The sequence below is a fragment of the Dasypus novemcinctus genome, chromosome 15, assembly GCF_030445035.2.
Source record: "Dasypus novemcinctus isolate mDasNov1 chromosome 15, mDasNov1.1.hap2, whole genome shotgun sequence".
Lineage (NCBI taxonomy): Eukaryota > Metazoa > Chordata > Mammalia > Cingulata > Dasypodidae > Dasypus > Dasypus novemcinctus.
Window position 1 is genome coordinate 36,566,726 of NC_080687.1, and position 23,167 is coordinate 36,589,892.

The following is a 23,167-nucleotide window of genomic DNA, read 5'->3' on the forward strand; positions in this document are numbered from 1 at the left end:
TATGGGTCTCTTCTTACACATCAATTTTAACTGCTTTGGAAGATGACTGCCCTTCCCTCATGTTAACTTTTAGTTTAAAATCCAGACCCATGTTCTAAATCTGGTGCCATATTTCTTAGATGAGGTTATAGATAATTATATTTATAAGATCCTCTGTTACCATCATTGTTGAGTACATGATTCTTTGTTAAGCTAATATGATGTAGTAATTTAATCCTTCTAAGCATTGCTGCTTTGAATATTTTTTGGCAGCATATACCATTTTCCAAATCAAAAATTTTCTTTATTTAGGAGTCAATCCTAGATGTGGGGTTAATCGGTCTTACCAAGTTTGAATATTTTTATGACCTTTGATACATATGCCCACTTGCATGAAGGATTTTCAGCAACTGGGTGGTGCCGTCCAGGGTTTCCAGGTCAGTCAGCAGGGTGTTAGTTGTCTGAGGGAGACCTTGGGAAGGAAGGCCACCTAGGACCACAGAAGCCCAGGGGGAGATGGTAGCTCTGAACTCAGCCAGTGGCAGGAAGGCTGGAGAGGGGGAAGGGGCGCTGGGAGGTCAGGAGCCACACACCTGGCACCTGCTTGGATTTAGGAGTATCTGAACAGAATTGTGGAGGCGCTAGCATGGCACTTGGGCTCCTGGCTTGGCTGACTGGGAGGATGGGCCGGCTTTGTCTTGGTGATACTTTATTGGCAACCCTTCCAGGGGGAGCTGGAGCTTGAGTGGTGCCTGTGCCCCCTTCTTGGAAGACCTTCAAATTGGGTTATAGCCAGTTCTAAGGTTTATCCTCAGAACAGACCTGAGAAGGTGGTTTTCTCAGTTCATTTAAGTTGGTGGGTATTGGCATTTGGAAGCACGTGTCAGGTCCTTGTCATCTTGCCACGTGTCTGCTTGTTGTATGACCTGGAGGGCTCTCGGGCCTTAGAGTCACAGAATGTGTTTAACTACTTGTGAGATGCTCGGAGGTGCCTCCACTAGCGATCATTTGGACAAAAACCCTGTATTAATATGGCCAAGAAGCAAATGGGGCGGCAGACTTGCCCAGTGGTTAGGGCATCCGTCTATCACATGGGAGGTCCGCAGTTCGAAAACCCCAGGCCTCCTTGACCCGTGTGGAGCTGGCCCATGTGTAGTGCTGATGCAGTGCTGTGCAGTGTCCCCCACATAGGGGAGCCCCACGTGCAAGGAGTGCGCCCCATAAGGAGAGCCGCCCAACGTGAAAGAAAGTGCAGCCTGCCCAGGAATGGTGCCGCACACACGGAGAGCTGACACAAAAAGATGACGCAACAAAAAGAAACACAGATTCCCGTGCTGCTGACAACAACAGAAATGGACAAAGAAGAACACGCAGCAAATAGACACAGAGAACAGACAGCTGGGGTGAGGGGGGGGGAGGGAAGAGAAATAAATAAATAAATCTTCTAAAAAAAAAGAAAAAGGACACAAATGGAGGCTGAGCAGCAGGCTTTGCAGACAGCAGCAGTTTTAATGAAATTCCAAGGGGCTACAGTAGGCAGACATGTGGAATTACACAAACTTGAGAAGGTACCTGCTGTGGAAAGAACTGCTGCTGTATAGCAGCCTTGCCTTCTGTTGTTTTTCCCTCCTCTCTTTTTGCACCTTACCCTCTCTTTGTACCTGCTCTCTTAACTCATGTCATCTGCCACTGCCACAACTGGTAGGCATGCTTACCTGCCAGCACACTCTGATGTACCCTGTCTGCATCCTCTTGGTTTGAGAGACTCTGGAATAATATACATTAGAAAACGAAGGGGTGTAAGTTGTAGAGGGAAGGAAAATAGGAATATTGCTCTTCATCCTGATTATTCTAGACTGATCCCTTAAAAATAAGAGATTAGTACACAGAATTCAGTGCAAGCCTCACAGACAGTTGTTCTCCATCTTCACTGAAATGGAACAAAGCAGAATATGCTGTAGGTATCAATTTCACGGAAAGCTGGGAGTCTAGTGAGGATTTCTGGTATTCACTAGGGTTGCAAGAACATATCAAATGAACAGAATTCCTCGTAGAGTGAGTGAGAATCATTTATCAAGTTCTGACTTGATTTCTTGGAATAATGATGGATTTACAATGCATAATAATAAGAGCAGGGATGCTATACTAGAATGAAGCTTAACCCCTCCTGCCCACCCCCAAACACACATACAGTTCTTTTCCGGTCTGTAATTTTGCTTCATTTTCAGCTTCTGCCTTGTTCTCTAGTAATTGGTACTGGCTGCTGACAATCTCATTAACTGTTAAATTCCTTTGTCCTCTAAGACTGCCTTGATTTTTAAAATTTACATTACACTTTCAAGGAATTCATTCATTCACTTAGGTGACTGGTTGTGGCCAGAAGTGCGTCTTGGCAGGAGGGGGCCCAGGCAGCTGGATGCTGAGCCCTGGCTGCAGCCCGCCTGACAAGTGTTTCTGCCAAAAATGATTCTAACCAAGCCTCTAGATTTAATTTGCATTTGACAGCAAATACAGAAGCTAGAGAACACATTAAATGACACCTGGAAGAAACCATCAGACAGTTTCAGAAATTGGCGCTTGGTTTCCTCATCAATCAAGCAGATGGCATGGGGGGCTGAAGGGTATCTTGTCTAGATGAAAGAGCCTTGGGTGACCGTAACAACCAACTGAAATGTGTGATTCAGACCAGCCAACCATTAAAAGATTTTTTTGATCAGTTGAGAATACTTAATTATTTCATGATATTAAAGAGTTACTGTTATTTTAGGCATTGGTTATAGTAAAAGCTCCTTAAGTTTGTATACTAAGTACTTGGGGGGAAAATATTGTATCTGTGATTTACTTTAGAAAATACTAGGGCAAAAATAAATGAAGCTGGTATGGCAAAATATTACTAATCATATGATGAGTATGTGGGGGATACATTGGATTACTATTTTTCAATTCAGCGTGTGTTTGAAACTTTTCGTAATAAACATTTTAAAAAAGTGCTAGGCACTGTAAAGTATCATGCACAGCCATCTTATTATTCCCATTTTACGAATGAAGAAAACAGGCTCAGAGAGGCTAGGTATTTTGTGTGATGGCATGCGGCTAGCTGGTTGTAGAGCTGGTGTTTAGGTCCAGGTCTCTGAGCCCAGCATGCTGCTCTCAACCTCTGAGCCAGTGTACCATGCTGGATGGGATAACCACTCCAGACTCGTCTTCTCTATTTCCAGTTATGCCATTGACTCCAGAGACTTCACAGTGAACATCTCACCCACCCAACAGTGAATAAAGGAAGGAAGAATAATCATAAAAGCCATCCTCAGTATAGAGGCAGAAAATGCTTTATAGCTAAAATTTTCTCCTGTGTATTGCCTATTTTGAAATCTTGCCAAGGGTTTATCTTCTTTATCAGTTAAAAATAATTATTTTTCAAAATCTTAGACATACATTGATGTGTATTATCCATTCTCTTTCTAAGAAGTATATTTATTTGAATGTATTCCTGCTTGGTATCCCTAAAGATGGCTTTTGCTTTTGCAGGCAGATATCTGGTCCCTGGGCATAACAGCTATAGAACTTGCAAAAGGGGAGCCACCTCACTCCGAGCTGCATCCCATGAAGGTTTTATTCCTCATTCCAAAGAACAACCCACCAACGTTGGAAGGAAACTATAGCAAACCCCTCAAGGAGTTTGTGGAAGCCTGTTTGAATAAGGAACCAAGTTTTGTAAGTTTCACCAGGATGAGAAATGGGCATCTCTTCATGTGTGGTTTGACTTTGCTTAGAAACGTCTTACTGTATTTGTCTCTCTCTATTTTGGTGATATGTATAGCACTGTATATCCCCGTTCTGCTTCTTTATTTTTCGTTAGAGTTAGCTGTAAATCCAGCTCCCATATTAAAATGGGTGCTTAGTTTTACAAGAGCTCCATGGTTTTCTAAATTGATGCCAGGTCTCATAAAGGAATTAAACGGGGGACATGACATTTTCCAAGTAACTACAGGTGATGTGCACTATGAACTCACCTAATTCATCAAACATCAGGTTGAGGGGGGATGGATGGTGGTGGTGTACATGTCCATGATGCTGTGAATTTTATACCATGATGTTTGCTCCCAGCCACAGCACACCAACACCCAAGTAGATACACACATGCATGTACATGGCTTGGCGAGCACATCTTCTGATGGAAAGTATGCTCCTAGTATCTGCTTGTCTGGTACATACATACCCATCCCTACCCTGTCCCCAAGTGTACTGAGGAAAAAACTGAGGCTATGAGCACGTCTGAGATACTTGAGTTTCACAATCACGTGGAAAAGCCAGTGAGAAATGCCTGCTGTGAGCCAGGTTTTTCACAAGGACGAATTTTAGAAATATGCCTGACTTGTTAATAAAGCTTTAGTAACTTAGAGTTAGTGGAGACTTGATGTAACCCACTGTTTGGGCTGTCTTTCCCAATTTGGGGTACATTTCAGCTTCCTTGGCAAGCTCCCGCCTCATAACGGGATTTGCCGTCTTCAAGGGCGAAGCAGTTGGCGGAGCTCAGAGGGCAGTATTTAGCTGTGGCCCTTTGGAGCCCAGGGCACAAATGAAATCCTTATCTCACAACCACAGGAGAGGCCACAGCGTTAATAAATTGGCAAAGTTGATCACTAAGAAAGTTCTGGTTCTCTTGCAGCATCCAAGAAGAAGGTTTCTATTGGCTCCTTTCCAATTTTGAGATAAATTCAAGTTAATGTATTTATCTTATTTTCTTGTTATTCCTTAGGGGGGCCAAATGTCCACATAGAAAGTTAACAAATGAACACAGGGCATATATTTCCTTTCATGCCAGAATTTGTAATAAGGTGTTTTGTAAAACTGAGAGATACTCTAGCTGTCTTGAATGATCCTTGTGAAATTCTATGCAAAATGGTCCATGTAAATGATTCTTTCCGAGAGGAAGTGCTTCTACTTTCATTGAATTGTTACTTGCAAAATGTTAAGGAGCTCCCCTCCCCCATAGGTAGTAATGTCATATTCACCACTGTATACCCGGTCCCAGCCACAGGTGCTGAACTCTGAATACATCATTAGGGAAAAAAACTTTAAAGTAGAACTTGATCTTAATATTTCATTGTGGTTCTTTGACATTTTGAGGCAGAAATCTGTCCTTTGGAGTAGAATCAAGTACATTGTACTGAAACTTCATCTTGGTTCTTTTTGTTCATTTGTTTGTTTCCCAGAGACCCACTGCTAAGGAGTTATTAAAGCACAAGTTTATAATACGCAATGCAAAGAAGACATCGTACCTGACTGAGCTCATTGATAGGTACAAGAGATGGAAGGCTGAGCAGAGCCATGATGACTCCAGCTCAGAAGATTCAGATACGTAAGTCTGCTCTTTCTGACAGGGACAGTGTATAGGATGGACCTTGTCCATTTGGTTTTGTGTGTGTGTTTGTGTGTCAGTTAGTTCCTCTTCTGGGAACAGGTTCTAGAAGAGGTCTAATTATGGCATGTACTAGTTTCTTTGTAGAAGGAGGGTTTGTTCAATATTCTGACCTTTTCCTTTAGTCCACACTCCAGAGAGTTGAATTTATAAGGCATACTTTTTTTTTTTTTTTTTAATTTTTTTATTTTTTATTGACTTTGTAATAATATTACATTAAAAATATATATGTGAGGTCCCATTCAACCCCACCCCCCCACCCCCCCTCTCCCCCCCCCCAACAACACTCGTTCCCATCATCATGACACATCCATTGGATTTGGTAAGTACATCTTTGGGCACCTCTGCACCTCATATACATTGGTTCACATCATGGCCCATACTCTCCTCTATTCCATCATGTAGGCCCTGTGAGGATTTACAATGTCCGGTGATTACCTCTGAAGCACCATCCAGGGCAGCTCCATGTCCCGAAGACACCTCCACCTCTCATCTCTTCCTGCCTTTCCCCATACCCTTTGTCCATTATGTCCACTTTTCCCAATCCAATGCCACCTCTTCTATGTGGACACTGGATTGGTTGTGTCCATTGCACCTTTATGTCAAGAGGAGGCTCAGATTCCACCTGGATGCTGGATGCAATCCTCCCATTTTCAGTTGTAATCACTCTAGGCTCCATGGTGTGGTGGTTGTCCTTCTTCACCTCCATCTTAGCTGAGTGTGGTAAGTCCAATAAATCAGATTGTAGGTGCTGGAGTCTGTTGAGGCTCAGGATCTGGCTATCACATTGTCAGTCCAGAGATTCAAATCCCCTAAATATATCTTAAACCCCAACATTAACTGCACCTCCAGCACATTAGCATGAAAGTCTTATGAAGGGAGATCCCATCTGAGTCCAGATTCATCACACATAAACACCATTTCCAAAGAGGGGCCATCTGCCCTGGTAGTTAACCCCATCGGCCATGACCATAACTCCCATGGGTCTCTTTAGCCCTCAAAGGAACCAATATCTGGGGGTTGTATCTGCTTTATCTGTCTCTCTGACTCTGCTCAGTTGTGCATGAGGGCAAACCTTCTGCCAGCCTCCAGACTCTTTTTTAGAAACTCGTAGCCATATAAACTCATTTCTCCTTTCCATTTCCCCCTTACTTTAGGTCAAACAGCATTTTAAAGTCATGGTATTTTATGTAGACATGGATATTCTACTGATCCGCATTGAACCTTCCGTATAAGGTCATTTTCCAGTTGCATCATCAGTTGGTAGTTGATAGTGGTCCCTCGTTGCCAGGGAGGCTCATCCCCGGGTGTCATGTCCCACGCTGGGGGGAAGGCATTGCATTTACATGCTGAGTTTTATAAGGCATACTTTTGAAGTTCTAAATCACATGATGCCGTAAATGTGAAAGAGGGCTGGAGATGAGGAATTAGACTTCTGTGCTATCTCAGTGCTCTCAGAGAGAGACTGGGTGTCAGGCACTTTTAAGGAGGGAAGACAGTACAATATGATTTTCTAAAATTCAAAGTGGTACTATCACATGAGGGTGTAAGTGGCCATGTGCAGGGACATAGAGAAAACCTACATACAGAGATCTTCATGAATTTTCACAGGTAGCCCTGGCTTAAAATATACCAAGTGACTTTTGTTTTCAGGTAGAGGGTACCCTGTAAGTATAATGTGGCTGGTTGGAGCTGCTGTTTGCTGGAAGCATTTATTAACAGAGAATGTCATCTTGTGGGTCTTGTACTTTTTCGGGGGTATTTGAATTTCTGTCAGCTTTTTCCATGTGATGTTTGGCAGGTTTCACATACCCACGTGTGTGTATACAGCCTTATTTGGCTTATTCATTTGTGGGGTTTCCATGGGCCTATTAGAGTTAGATTGTGCCAAATGAACAAAATTTTAAATACTCCTTTCCACAAGCTGTCCAGCCTTTAAGAGATCTGAAAATTCATTGCCAACAGAGCATAAAATGTCATTTTTAATTATTTCGTGAGATTTTGGCAGTAGATGATCCAAGTTGACATGATTCTTGTGATAGATGCCATATGGGACTATTTGGGAGTCTTTAGCCTCTTGATATTGTGAATGGAGCTTATCTGAGTAAAAACTGTATGATAGCAAACTGTGTGCGGAACTTGACCTGTATTCTTCTTTTCCATTTACTTTCCGTAGGTAAAATACTGAGATGAGACTGCCTTAAATATACTTTTAAAAGTGTTTAAATGCATATTTTTATGATTGTGTGTTCTATAAGATGTTTGGTGTCGTAAAAGTTCCATACTAGAAAGTTACTTAAAAGCTGATTTCAAGGAGTTCCCTTAGCTAAAGAGGTGAATTGGGTATAGAAGCAATTAAAATACTTCATGGGTAGGGAAGGCTGAATTGACTGCTTCAGAATGAAAGGAGAAAGGAAACAATTAGTGAAGTGTCGTGTATTGAAGTATTCCAAATCTGTAATCCCTTGTCTTGTTCTCCTTTGCACCTGTCAGAAGTTAAAAATCGACCACAGACCAGGTGTAAGTGCCAAGCCAGTTAAATCAGAATTTCTGGGAACAGAACCCAAAGTGTTATTTTAAAGGTCATCAGATGATTTTTTTGTGCAGCCAAGATTGAGAAGTATAAATCTAGAAAGTTGTCGAGGTAATAAAGTTGAAAATTTATGTGGGCTTGAATTGAGATGGTAGCAATGTGGATGAAAAGTTAAACAAATTTGATAGATATTTAAGACGATGGTGATGGATTGGATGAAGAGATAAAAAATTTGAAGTTTCAGAAATTTGGTAGGTGGTGGTACTATTTATTGAGATGACAGTATTGGAAATGAAGTTGGGATATGGGAAGATGAATTAATTGTTTGTAATGTTGAATTTGGAGCTTACGGGATGTTTAAGAGGTAATGACCAGTTCAGAGCTGCATACAGAGGCTTGGAGTTGAGGTGATGTGTCTAGGCAGATGATACAAATTTAGGGGTCACCTCTATACAAACAGTAAGTGGAGCCATGAGAATGAATGATGTCATTCAGAGTTTATAAAAAGGGTGAGAAGAACCTGAGGCTTAGATCTAAACCTTAGGGAGCCCCAGCATAAGGGATCAAGCAGAATCTATGAAGGAGACTAAAAAGTTGTGGCCTACTGGGTTGAGGTGATCCGGACACAGGTGTGACCATAAGAGTTGGGGAGACACTTTACAGGAGGGGACTAATCAGGAGGGGATCATCAACAGGATAGACACTTTACAGGAGGGGATCATCAACAGGATAGAGACTGAACAATTAACTCACATATCTAGTGATGTGCTAAGTGTTGGTGACCTTGGTGATAGCAGTTTGAGGGACACCCCGGGGCGGCATAAGCCAGATAGGAGTGCGCTTTGGGTTGAGTGGAAGGTAAAAAATGGAAGCAGTGAGTATAGATAATAAATCTAAAAGATGTGGCTGAGAGGGTCAGGGCTGAATCTGGAGGAGAGACTGGATTGAGGGAGGATTGTTTTCCTTCTTAAGGTGAGAAAAAGGAAAGCAAGTTTAAATGCTGGTTGCAAGGAGCCAAAGGGGAGAAAAGTTGAAGTATCAGAGAGAAGTGGCCTATCAGTGGAGGTGGAGAGATGGTTGTATAGAAGAGATGCCTCTGTCCATTTTAGTATGAGGGAAGGAGGGGCGTGGATGCAGCTTGGCATATTTGTAATTCTGGGAGCGGGAAGTTATGCGAGGCACATGGTAATAGTCTCTCTTTTCGCTGAGGTAGGAAGAAAGGTCCTCTTTTCAAAATTGAAGAAGGATGGAATTGGGGGTGTGGTTTGTGGGGAATGAAGAAGATTGGAAATAGTTGTGGAGAGTGGGTGGTGAGAGTTGAAGAAGACAACTCTGATGGGTAGCATTGAGTGCCCAGTTGGACTTGGGGATTGTAAATTTAGAGTATCATCAGTCTACCTTTTCTGGAAAGTCTCAGTCCCTCCCCAGGACTATTGATGGAACTCATTGGGATTTCTCTTTTAAGGGAAACCGATGGCCAAGCATCTGGAGGCAGTGACTCTGGGGATTGGATCTTCACCATCCGGGAAAAAGATCCAAAGAATCTTGAGAATGGAGCTCTTCAGCCATCAGATTTAGAAAGAAATAAGGTACATTTGCTAATACTGGAACAGCCAAAAACTTAGATGGGAGCTCTTGCCATCAGTTAACATAATTTTTTAATGACTTGTGTAAAGCTTGCTCTGTGAGTGTGCTGGTTAGTTCCTTGTGGCATTCTCTTTTATTTTGCTGTTCTTTTGCTAAAGACTGAACAGTAAACTCACTTACCTAACAGTATGCTAATGACCAGATCTTCCCAACACCTCTGAAAGATATAAACATCAATATCCAAGAAGGACAATGCACTCCAAACAGAATAAATCCATAAATCTGAGCCCACCTACTCCCAGATACCTACTATTCAGAATGACAAATCAGAGATAAAGAGAGGAGTCTGAAAGAAGCCAAAGAAAAACAAAGCACCACAGACAGGGAACCTAAATTAAGATTAAGCTCCGACCTGTCATCAGAAACCATGGAGGTGAGAAGAAAGTGGTAAGATGTATTTAAGGTACTGAATGAGAAAAACTGCCAGTCAAGAATTCTGTATCTGGTAAAACTGTTCTTCAAAAATGAGGATGAATTTAAAGTCTTCACAGATAAGCAAAAACTGAGAGAATATTACTAAAAGACTAGAATTACAAGACACTAAAGGGAGTGCTGCTGCCTGAAAGAGAAAAACAAGAGTGAGAGACTTGGAAAAGAGTACACAAATGAGATTATTAGGAAAGGTATATTAAAGGGCAAAAAGAGACAATAGTAAGAAGTGACAATGGAAAGCCAGAGGACAAAATGAATGAAGTAAGTAATGCCTTTACAATAATAACATGGACTGTTAATGGTTTGGACTCCCCAATCAAAAGACAGGCTGCTAGAATGGATAAAAAAATATTGGCCATCTATTTACTGTCTACAAGATATTCACTTCAGATGTAAGGACACAACCAGATTGAAAGTGAAAGGTTGGAGAAAGATATTCCATGCAAATAGTAAGCAAAAAAGAACTGGAGTATTGATGCTAGTATCAGACAAAATAGATTTTAAATGCAAAACTTTTATAGGAATGAAGAAGGTCATTATTAATAAAAGGGACAATTCACCACGAAGAAATAACTAAAATATTTTTACCCCTAATCTGGTTGCCCCAAGATATATGAGGCACACACTTCCAAACTAAAGGGAGAAGTAGATGTTTCTACAGTAATAGTTGGAGACTTCAGTATACCTCTCTCAGTGTTGGATAGAGCATCTGGACAGAGGAAAAATGAACAGAATGTTGGACTAATATGATAAATGAACTAGACCTAACAGACATTTATAGAACATCGCACCTTGAAACAGCAATATATATGTTCTTTTCAAGTGTTCATGGATCCTTCTCCAGGATAGACCATATGTTGGGTCATAAGAAAAATCTCAATAAATTTAAAAAGATTAAAGTTATATATATATATAAAACACCTTCTCTGATCATAACAGAATGAAGCTGGAAATCAATAATGAATGGAGAAAGGGAAAATTCATTAATATATGGAGATTAAACAACACACTCTTAAATAATCAGTGGGTCAAAGGAAATTGCAAGAGAATTCAATAAATATCTTGAGATGAATGAAAATGGGAACACAATGCATCAAAACCTGTGGGACAGGAGAAGATGTGGCTCAAGTGGTTGAGTGCCTGCTTCCCACATGGGAGGTCCTGGGTTTGGTTCCCGGTGCCTTTTTTGTTTGTTTTGGCATCCCTGGGTGGGCACAAACCCTGGTGCCTTTTAAAAAAAGAAGCAAACAAATGAAAAAAACAACTAAGAGGAACCAATGTAGCTCAGCGGTTGAGTGCCGGCTTCCCACATGTGAGGTCCAAAAGTCCCTGGATCGATCCCTGGTGCTTCCAAAAAAAAAAACCCAAACAAACAAGAAAACATGTAACATTTGCTGAGAGGGAAATTTATAGTCCTTAATGCTTACATTAAAAAAGAAGAAAGAGCTAAAATTGAAGATTTAACTACCTACCTGGAGGAATTAGAAGAACAGCAAACTAATTCCAAACCCAGCCAAAAGAAAGAAATAGTAAAGATCAGAGCAGAAATACATGAAATTGAGAACAACAATAACAAAAAACAGTAGAATCAACAAAACCAAAAGTTGGTTCTTTGAGAAGATCAGCAAAATCGATAAACCCTTAGCTAGACTGACAAAGAAAACAAAGGGAGACGAGGCACATAAAATCAAACGATGGGGGATATTACCACTGACCCTGCAGAAATAAGAGAGGTCATAAGAGGTTATTATAAACAATTGTATGCCAAAAAACTAGACAATGTAGATGAAATGGGCAAATTCCTAGAAATATAAGAACCACATACAGTGACCTTAGAAGAAATAGAAGACCTCAACAAACCAATCTCAAGTGAAGAGACTACAACAGTCATCAGAAACTTCCCAAAGATGAAAGCCAGGACCATATGGCTTCACTGGTTGAATTCTGCCAATCATTCAAGATTATTTGATACCAGACTTGATCAAGCTTTTCCCAAAAATTGGAAAGGAAAGAATGCCACCAACCTCATTTTATGAAGCTAACATCGCCCTTATACAAAAACCAGATCAAGATTAAAATAAAAATTACAGACCGTTATCTCTTAATGAATATAGATATAAAAATCCTCATCAAAATACTTGCGGACCAAATCCAAAAGCACATTAAAAGAATTATACACCATGATCGAGTAGATTTTATCCCAGGTATGCAAGGATGGTTTGCAAGAAAATCAATTAGTGTAATAAACCACATTAATAAATTGAAGAAGAAAAAAACACTAATCCTCCTGATTGATGCAGAAAAGATGTTTGACCAAATACAGCATCTTTCTTAGTAATATTAGGAAACTTTCTCAGTATAGTAGCATGCATATATGAAAAAAACCTACAGCTAGCATTGTACCTTAATGGTTAAAGACTGAACGCTTTCCCACTGAAATTGGGAACAAGACAAGGATGCCTACCGTCACCGTTATTCAATATTGTGCTAGATGTTCTAGCTAGAGCAATTAGGCACAAAATAAATGGCACCTAAATAGGAAAGGAAAGAAGTAAATCTTGCGCTATTTACTGATGGTATGATTCTATATCTAGAAAATTCTGAAAAATTCACAACAAAGCTACTAGAACTAATAGATGAGTTAAGCAAAGTGGCGGGATACAAGATTAATACACAAAAGTCAATAGCACTTCTATACAATCCTGATGAAGAAGCCGAGAAGGAAATCAGGAAAAAAAAATCCATTTATAATAGTAACCAAAAGATTCGAATATTTAGGAATTAACTGAGGACATAAAGAGCCTGTATTCAGAAAATGATAAAACATTTCAAAAGAAACCAGAGAAAACTTAAATAAATAAATGGAAGGACATTCTATGTTCATGACTGGTAGAATAAATTTTGTTAAGATGCCAATTCTCCCCATATTGATTTACAGATTGAACACAACCCCAATAAAAATCTCGACAGCCTTTTTTGCAGAAATAGAAAAGCCAAATATCAAATTTATTTGGAAGGGTAAGGGGCCCTGAATAGCCAAAGTGCTTTTAAAAAAGACTCAAGTTGGAGGATTCTAACTTCCTGACATTAAAGCATTACTTACCTGTAGTGTTAAAAACAGCATGGTATTGGCATAAAGACAGATTGACCAGTGGAACCAAATTGAGAACTCAGAAATAGACCCTTACATCCATAGTCAAGTGAGTTTTGACAAGGCTGTCAAGTACTCCCAGCTGGGCCAGAATAGTCTGTTCAACAAATGGTGCTGGGATAACTGAATACTGTATCCAAAAGAAAGAAAGAGGACCCATATCTCATACCATATACAAAAATTAACTTAATATGGATCAAGGACCTAAACATGAAAGTGACAACCATAAAACTAGAAGAAAAATGTTGGAAAACATCCTTGTGGTAGGTGGTGGTTGCTTAACCCTTATACCAAAGCATGAGCAACAACAAAACAGTGAGATAAGTGGGACCCCCTCAAAATTCAACACTTTTGCACCTCAAAGGACTTTGTCAAAAGGGTGAAATGGCAGCTAACTCAATGGGAAAAAATATTTGGAAGTCACATATCTGATAAAGGTTCAATATCCATGATTTATAAAGAGGTACTACTACTGAACAGTAAAAAGACAAACAGTCTGATTAAAATATGGCAAAAGACTTGAAAAGATAACTGTCCAATGAAGAAAGACAAATGGCAAAAAAAAGTGTGGAAAAACATCAACATTGTTAGTGATTAGGGAAATGGCAGATCAAAACTACAATAAGATATTATTTCACACCTATTAGAATGGCCACTATTAAAAAGATGGGAAACTACAAGTGTTGGATAGGATGTGGAGAGATAGAAATGCTTATTCACTGTTGGTGGGAATGTAGAATGGTATATCCACTGTGGAGGACTGTTTGGCAGTTCCTAAGGAAGTTGAATGTAGACTCCGTGTGACCTGGAAATACTATTACTCGGTATATAACTGGAAAAACCAAGAGCAGTGATATGAACAGACACCTGCATGCTCATATTCATGGCAGCATTATTCACAATTGCCAAAAATTGGAAACAACCCAGGTGTCCATCAACTAATGAATGGATAAATGAATTGTGGTTAGAATATTATGCAATGGTAAGAAGAAATGAAACCATGAAACATATGGCAACTTGGATGAACCTGGAGGACGTTACGTTGAGTGAAGCAAGCCAGACACAAAAGGACAAATATTGTATGATTGCACTCTTATGAAATAAATATAAAGTTATGGAGTTAATAATTAGAAAATAGAATGAGGGTAGAGAATGGAAAGCTGAGGGTTAATCTGTGCAGAACTGGTAAAAACGTTATTTGTAAATCTTTGGAAATGAATAGAAATGGTGAAAGCACATCATACTGTTTGTAACTAGCTGAGCTGGTGTACGTGTATGACAGTGGTTGAAAAGGAAAGTCTAATGTCATGCATATTACTAGAAGGAAATCTGAAAAGTTTAATATGGGACTGTATATCATAGTGAAACTCGTGTGGAATACAAATATGGGTTTTTATGAAATAGAAATAAACTAGAGAGATGGAAACAGAGTAGCAGTTATGGAAGCATAGAGAGATTGAGAGGTGATGAGTTTTACTTTGATTATATTAAATGCCATTGATTGTACACTTTGGATAGATTTATACTTCATTAATTTGGATCACTAAATTTTTTTTTTTTTAATTGAAGAGGAGGGAACACTCCTAAATTCATTTCGAAGCCTACATCATCCTCATACAAAGCCGGGTAAAGACACCACAAAAAAAGGAAACTGCAGATTAACATCTCTTATGACTATATAGGCAGAAATCCTCAACAAAATACTAGCAAGCCAAACCCAGCAGCATGTTATAAGAATTGTACACAATGATCAAGTGGAATTTATCCTATGTATACAAGGGTCGTTCAACATAAGACTGTCAATGAGTATAATAGACCACATAATGGAAAGAAGGGGGAAAATACCACATGATCTCAATTGATGCAGAAAAGGCATTTTATAAAATCTAGCACCCCTTGATAAAAACACTTAGAACACTAGGAATAGAAGGAACTTCAACATAAAGGCATGTATGAAAAACCCACAACTAACATCATACTCAGTATTGTAAAACTGAAAGCTTTCCCTTTAAGATCAGGAACAAGACAAATATACCTGCTGTCATCAGTTATTCAGCAATGTACTGGCAGTTCTAACCAGAGCAATTACACAAGAGAAATAAAGACAAGGCATCCAAGTTGGAAAGGAAGAAGTAAAACTTTTCCTATTTGCAGATGACATGGTCGTCCTGTATAAAGAAAATCTTGAAAAAATCCACAAGAAAGCTCTTAAAGCTACTAAATGATTTCAGCAAAGTTGTAGTGTATAAAAGCAACACCCCAAAATCAGTAATGTTTCTTTATGCTACCAATGAACAATCAGAAGAAGTAGTCAAGAAAAATAATTCCATTTACATTAGCTACTAAAAGAATCAAATATCTAGGAATAAGTCTAACCAAGGATGTAAAGGGCTTGTACACAGGAAACTGTAAAATGTTGCTAAAAGAAAGCAAAGAAGACCTAAATTAATGAAAGGATGTTTTGCGTTCATTCATTGGGAAACAAAATATTAAGATATCATTTCTACCCAAACAGAGTTCTGACAGTCATCTTTGCAGGAATGGAAATGCCAGTTGTCCAATTATATGGAAGAGTAGGGACCCAAATAGCCAAACCTATCTTTAAATTGGAAGACTCACACTTGTTAGTCTTAAAACTTCTTTCAGGGAGTGGATTTGGGTCAAGCAGTGAGCACCTATTTCCCACATGGGAGGTCTTAGTACCTCCTAAAGAAGAAACAAACAAACAAAAAGCCAAAAAACAACGAGCACAAACAACAGGCAGAAAATGAGCAAACAGATGAGGGAGTCATTGGGGTGAGGGGGGACATCTTACAATGCCACAGTAATCGAAACCGGGTACAGGCACGAGGACAGACATATAGACCAATGGAATCTAACTAAGAGCACAGAAATAAACCCTTATGTTTATGGCCAACTGATTGCTGACGAGGCTGCCAAGTCCACTCAATTGGGAAAGAATAGTCTGTCCAATAAAATGGTTCTGAAAAAACTGGATCTCCATATTCAAAAGGATAAAGGTGGACCTCTACCTCACACCATATACAAAAATCAACTCAAACTGGATCAAAGACCTAAATAAACTTCCAGAAAAAAATGTAGGGAGCATCTGTTAGACAATGGTTTCTTACGCTTCATACCCAAAGTACAAGCAACAAAAGAAAAGATAGAGAAATGGTACTTCATCAAAATTAAAAACATTTGTGCATCAGAGAACTTTGTCATGAAAATAAAATGACAGCATATACAATGGGAGAAAATACTTAGAAACCACTGAGAAGGGTTTAATATTCATAATTTATAAAGAAATCCTTTAACTCAACAACAAAATGACAATTCAGCTAAGAAATGGGGGAAAGACTTGAAGTGACATCTCTCCAAAGATTCACATGAAAAAATCCTCAACATCATTAGGCATTCGGGCAATGCAGATCAGAACCACTGAGATACCATTCCATACCCACTAGAATGGCTGCTAATTTAGACAACAGAAGATTATAAGTGTTGAAAAGCATGTGGAAAAATAGGAACACTCAAGTTAATGAGAATGTCAAATGGTACTATGGAAGACACTTTGACACTTACTCCGAAAGTGAAATATAAGATTACATGACCAGGAAATACCACTTCGAGAGTTATATCCAGAAGAATTGAAAGCAGGGGTTGAACCCATATTTACACACTGATGTTCGTAGTGGCTTTATTCCCAGTTGCCAAAAGATGGAAGCAGCCTGAGTTGAGTGCCCATCAACTGATGAACAGATAAAATATGATCTATACATGTAGTAGAGGGGAGCGAGTGTAGCTTAGTGATTGAGCGGCTGCTTCCCATGTATGGGTTCAATCCCTGGTACCACCTCAAAAAAAAAAACCTTAAAATTACACCCGATAGAGTATTATTCAGTTGTAAAAAAGAGTGAAGTTCTGTTATATGTGACAAATGGATGAAACTTGAAGACATTGTCTTGAGTGAAATACGTCAGACAAAAAAAAGGCAAGTATTGTATGATCTCACAGATAAGAAATAATTAGAATAAACAAACTTATTAGCCAGATTCTAGAATGTAGGTTATCAAGGTTCAAGGCTAGGGATAGGGAATAGGGCATTAAGGCCTAAATTGTACAGAGTCTCTGTTTGAAATAATGGATGAGTTTTGGTAATGGATAGTGGTGATAGCACAACATTGTGAATGTAATTAGCAGCACTGAATTACATATTTCAATGTGGTTAGAAAGGGAAGTTTTAGCTTATATATATGTTACTAGAACAAAACTTAAAAATGAATATCCTTGGACTTGTACAACACAGTGAACCCTAAGGTAACACATGTAATAGTACAGTTAGAAAATGTGCCATCAATTTTAACAAATGTACCAATAATGCAAGGTATTTACAATAGGGTGGTATACAGGAACTTGTATTTTATGCATTATTATTATTATTTTTTGAAAACCCACAACTTCCCTAATAAAAGAAAGTATTGGTTTTGGCACTTATATAAAATCTAGTTTTGGTTAACTGATATCATGGCTGCTTAAGTGTATGAAAGGCTGTATTTTAGGATACTTCTAAAGCACAGTGGTATGGTTTCAGACAAAATGGAAACCAGTGCTTGTTCCTTGGGTGATACAAGTCCTGCTTTAACAAGTGGACAGATTCATTACATCTCTAGATAGGGATTGCAGTATAGTAGAAAACAGGGCATTCAAATATGACAGCCACTAAACAAGAGCCAACTTTGATCTTATTTACCTTTCCAGGGTTTAATTATTAAGTAACTTCTTTATCGATATTGATAGTATAGAGGTGAAGTTTGGCAGCTCTATACCCACACACAATTCCATGTATTGTTCACTTAGGCTCTTTACACATGAAAATCTGACACCATACATGGTTTGCTCAGCTGCATGGATTTTTGCATGCCATTGCAAATTAAACTTGTGGTAGCACTGTAGTCTTATGAAACGGTGTATTCAGGTATTACAGTGAATATTGAAAATTTCCTTGGGATGAGGTTGTAGAAAGAGATACTATGTCTTTATTGCCCAGATCAGAATTTTAATGAATTATTACAAATGTAAATGAGAATTTAAATATTTCTGATTACCAATTTCTTTTCCTCCCAAGATGAAAGACATCCCAAAGAGACCTTTCTCTCAGTGTTTATCTACAATTATTTCTCCTCTGTTTGCAGAGGTAAGATTCCTGTCTGACTTTGGTGTGGGAGGGACGAAGGAATGTGAGGGGGGGAGAAGGGTACAATTTGTCCTGTGGTGGCATCACCAGTAGAAGGTGGGGCATTAAAACTACGTGGCAAAAGCATTGCACCTTGTCTAATGTTGATGGGTTTGCTCTGTGCTCACCCATTGCTTTCCCCAGGCAGTGGTCTTGTGTCAGATCTCTCCTGGGAAATGTCTGGTATGTTGCATCTCTGATTAGATGGATGGGGCACCAACGACCCCGCCCAAGGCCGTGATTTTTAACTTACAGTTTAAAAAAGCCTGTTTGTATGCCACCTAATTTCTTTGCCTCAAACAAATTTAGGGCAAAGCAAGAGTAGATTTCCATTTTAAAGAAGATACCAGAGTTGCTTTGAGTCTTTATGTTTCCTGTCGTGCCCCTGATGTCACTTTACTCTTTCACGGTGTGGAGTCATGTGAGCACAGCAGGGCCACACATGTTTTGGGAGTGAGCAAAGGCATGACGTGGCCTTCCCGAGCCAACTTTCACTTCTTTGTTCTGTGAGTGACTTTTGTGTGTTAGTTCCCTGTTTCTTCTCAGTGTAGCCCTTACCTGCCTCCTGGAGACACCTATACATATACTGCATTTTGAAACATTTTCAAGAGTAGGTTTTGTAAGAATGATGGCTATTCTTCATCTTGTTGGAAGCTGCATTGAAAATAAATTGGAAATACCCCTTCATCTCACTTATTTGCATCCCCTTACTGGCTCACACTATCTTTAAGATAATGACAAAGGGGAAACCATCAAGATCTGTTTGTGTGGTGAATCAGGTCTCCTAGGGTGCTTTCCACAGCAGTTGTAATGGGGTCCTTATATTTGAGCTCCGGAGTCCAAGGTGGGAAGGAAGTACTGTTCACACGCATTCCTCTCGCGTCTATTTGGCCAGAACTGTAGTCCCACAGTGCATAATAAACCTTGGCATCTTCCTGGGATTGTTCCAGGTTAGCCAGAGGCCTGCTAACACCTCTTTCCAGCCTCTCTCCTTGAAGTTTGCCTCCATTTCTCTGCATAGTAATTGCCGAAACCTGGCTTCCGACTTGGCACATTCAGGGCTACTATTGAGATGGGTGGTGGCTGGAGCCTGAGGTTTCAGCTGCTTCCAGTTTACAACTTTGGTGCAGGGTTGAAACAACTGAACACACTGGTTGCAGATGCTTTGATAGTATCAGCCTTGACAGATTTTTCTGAGCACCTTTGCTCTTCTTGGGATGTCTGTAAGATGCCATTTTGCTCTGTATTGTTGTGTGAGAAATTGACCCATGGGGTTTTTTTGGTGCTCAGTTCTTTCCTTTGACCCTGCCAGTGCTGGTTGAATGGGATCAGTCCGCAATTAGGGGAAGTGGCATAGATTTTCTCATTAGGCCTGAGGCTGATTTTTAACTGGACACATTGAGGAAATTATTCCAAAATCATTATTCAGCAACAACCCTGAGGGAATCCTAAATGTAACATCCTTGATTTTCTCACCTAACCAAAAGGTAACCTCACAATTATCACTTCCCATATGTTTTATTGTCAATAATATTTACTAACCTAGAGTTGAAAATGTTAATGTGCATTGTTTTATATAAAACCCACAAAAACTCATACTCAATAATAAGGCTCATCATCCCTCCTTTGTGGAATGAGGAAGTGGCGGCCGAGGTGCCCAGTGCCTCTGCTGGGTAGCAGCATGTGCCAGGCCGCTGGCTCTTGGGAGCGTGGAGCACATCGCAGCAGCCTCCAGGCCGAGGAACCTCCTCCCTGCACTTCCTTGTTTCTGCTTTCTTGCTTACTTGTGGGTCACAGGGCAGGGTGGGGCTGTGGAAGAAAGTAGTTACAGAAAATGGGAGTGAGGTGGTGGATCACCGCTCCCGCACTCAGGACTCCTAATACTGATGCCTATTCAGTCATTCTTAGGTGGTCAAGGAGTCTTAGACAAACACAAGTGACCACCTCCAGGTCAGCTGGGCTGCAGTTTATGGCAGGAAGGAATGCAATGAATAAGCATGGGAATGTGTGTGGGTTTTGCTGAGCAGCCGTCCTCGGCATCCGCTGGCCCCACCACCATCACACCATTCCAGGTCCTCTGTCTGCCCCCCTTAGGAATGGAGAAGGGTGAGAACGATTCTGGAAACAACAGGGTTTTCACAGCAGCTTGAAACGTGAAGGCCAAAAGTCTTGTGACGTTTTAGTGGCCTAAAGATGGAATGGAGGAAGGGGTGCCCCAGAAAAGGAGTTTGTGTTTGTTGTCAGCTGGAGCCCCTTCTGAGATGCTTCTAGTCCTGAGCTGTGCTTTGTTTTCAGCCAAGCTGCTCTTGCTTTCATATTTCCTGTTTTGGATTGACCTTAGTTGTAGAATTGACTTTAAAATAAGAGAGGTACCTGAAGACACTTTTGATTTCTTGTGGGAACAAGGGTCACAATACTTAGCCAAGGGCGGCGTTGCACATTCCCCAGAATGTAGGGCTGCCTCTTATGTATTTGTATAAAATAGAATGTTTCGACAGGTGTCGTCGGCACCAAAAGGCTGGACCAACCCATTAAATGGGTTGCAAGAACCAATCCATTAAAATAACTAACTAAGCTTTAGCTGACCCACACTGCACCTGAGTTTCACTGTTGAAATCAGAATGGAATCATTTCTGATAGTCTTTTAAATGGCTTTTGTGGGTACAATATTAAGGTTGAAATAGGAAAGAAAAACAAAATAGGGGGCAGACCATTGCCATAATTTTGAAAAGCTGCAAAGAAAACTAGCTTTGTCTCTTCTCATCTACAGAACATAGTTGTTGAGGTCCGACTGTTGCCATTTCTGAATGTGCCTGTTGTTGTTGTCAGAGCTTCCAAAGAGCTTTTCAGGGGAACGGAGCGACAGCGATCCCAAGGCAGGCTGAAGCTGCCGCCTGGGCTCTGTGCGGGGTGTTGCGATGCAGAGGTCAGCTGCTCTTCAAATCGGTGCTCATCAGCACTTGGGCATCATGTCGTTATTCTTGTCTGCTTGTTTTCAGTTGAAGGAGAAGAGCCAGGCCTGCGGAGGGAACCTGGGGTCCATAGAAGAACTACGAGGGGCCATCTACCTAGCGGAAGAGGCGTGCCCCGGGATCTCCGACACCATGGTGGCACAGCTTGTGCAGCGGCTCCAGAGGTAACTGCTGCCTCCGCGAGCAGAGTGGCGGGTGGAGGGCACTTGCCGGGGGTTCTCTGTGGCTCTTACGCAACGCTGGGAGGGGGACCCTCTCACACGGGCCGAATCTCAGATTTTCAGCTTTGTTCTAGGTCTGTCCTCCTTATCTTACTCTGGGTTGCAGCAGGACTGAATTAGAGAAGCTGTTTGTTCTGAGTTACAGAAATCAGATGATGTGACTCCATTGGAAAGGACCACAGACACCTGCATTTGTAGCTCGTCTTATAAATATCTGGCTGCCAGAGGGGAGTGTAACGCTTAGCCACCTGTTTGTAACTGTCAGTTAGGTTTTACTCTAACGTAGTGAAGTGTCCAGAAATGACCCAGGTTTGGCTCCATGAACTAAATGAGAAGGGCATGAGGCATGCTCTTTTCCTTTTTGGCTGCTCCAGTTCTCAGACTCTTGCCCCGGGCCTTGGAACCCGTGTCCGTAATGGCACGTGTTCAGTGTGTGCTGGCCTGCGAGGAGTGCCCCTGCCCGTCCCCTGACCCCAGTGTGCAGGAGGAGTAGGTGGGGGAACGGCCTGGGCCTGCCCTGCCCTCGCAGGCGTGTTGTAGACTCTCCAGACTGGCACCCCAGCATAGGGCACCATTGTTTCCATCCCTGCTGGGCGCATTGAGAGAAAGTGGAGGGGGGGCCCAGAAAACAGGGCCCCACTCCACATCCCATTCCTTCATCACTCCCCAGAGCTCTGGCATGTCATTACTTTGAAACTCATCTTCCTGTTATCTGTGTTAATAATCCCCTTCAAAGGGTCACCAAGACTGGATTCTATTTGGAAGCATTTCCAGGTCTTTTCTGAGAGCCCCTTGGCAGCACTTAAGAGTTTGGGGGGATGAGGGGTCACTCTGCCAGTTGGCCTTGCCCCCTTGCAGTAGGGGGAGTAATGACCAAAGGGGCTGCCTGCTGTCCTGTGACCACTCTCTCCCAAGGGGCCATAGAGAGAAAACCCAGTCTTGGATCTTCAGGAGCCTCCTGGCTCAATTTCACCTTTTTAATTTGCTTTAAAGTTTAGGATAGAAAATAAAAAGTATTTAAATAAATGCCTTCAATTTTGAGGTAATCAAAGAAATCAATTATTATCCTTCAGGAAAGTTTCCTTCCTTCCTGTTCTTGGTATGAAAAGCGATATAACATTACAGGAATAAAGGAAAATAGAATCTGAAAAGTCACCCATATTCTCACCCAAGCAGTTAGCATCATGTTCGCTTGTGTCTGTCCAGTATGTGTATGCCATTATATTGCTAACAGATTCATTATGACAATTTCTTAATTGCTACATAATTTTTTTTCTCCCTGTTACTTAATATTGGTCCATAATTCTCATTTCCCAGATTTTCTGATGTCTTTGGTGTCACTTCTCCAAACCTCATTCTAGTATCATTTATTTATTTTAGAAAGCCAAAGAAATAGCACTAAACCAGAAACTGGTGCTCCTGTTACCTTGTTTCAGGTTTTGTTTTCTAAAGATTTTGCAGTGTCACTTTTAGGATAGATATTTTCCACATTGTCCAGAATGGCCTGAAATTGTTACAAATGATTTATATATGCGACTCGATTTCCTTAGCAGCTGGAGGGCTGCTTTCGAGAC

General features: G+C 40.6%; 1 protein-coding gene across 2 annotated transcripts in view; it reads left to right on the forward strand.

Moving 5' to 3' along the window:
- The window catches only part of STK24 (serine/threonine kinase 24), a 147,634-nt gene that overhangs the window by 119,891 nt on the left and 4,576 nt on the right, over positions 1–23,167 (forward strand). For both annotated transcript variants that reach the window (XM_058276488.2, XM_058276489.2), the window contains exons 6-10: positions 3,508–3,693; positions 5,196–5,341; positions 9,400–9,523; positions 18,293–18,361; positions 21,400–21,536. In XM_058276488.2, the coding sequence (XP_058132471.1) occupies positions 3,508–3,693; positions 5,196–5,341; positions 9,400–9,523; positions 18,293–18,361; positions 21,400–21,536 (662 nt within the window). The remainder of the gene's footprint in view (positions 1–3,507; positions 3,694–5,195; positions 5,342–9,399; positions 9,524–18,292; positions 18,362–21,399; positions 21,537–23,167) is intronic.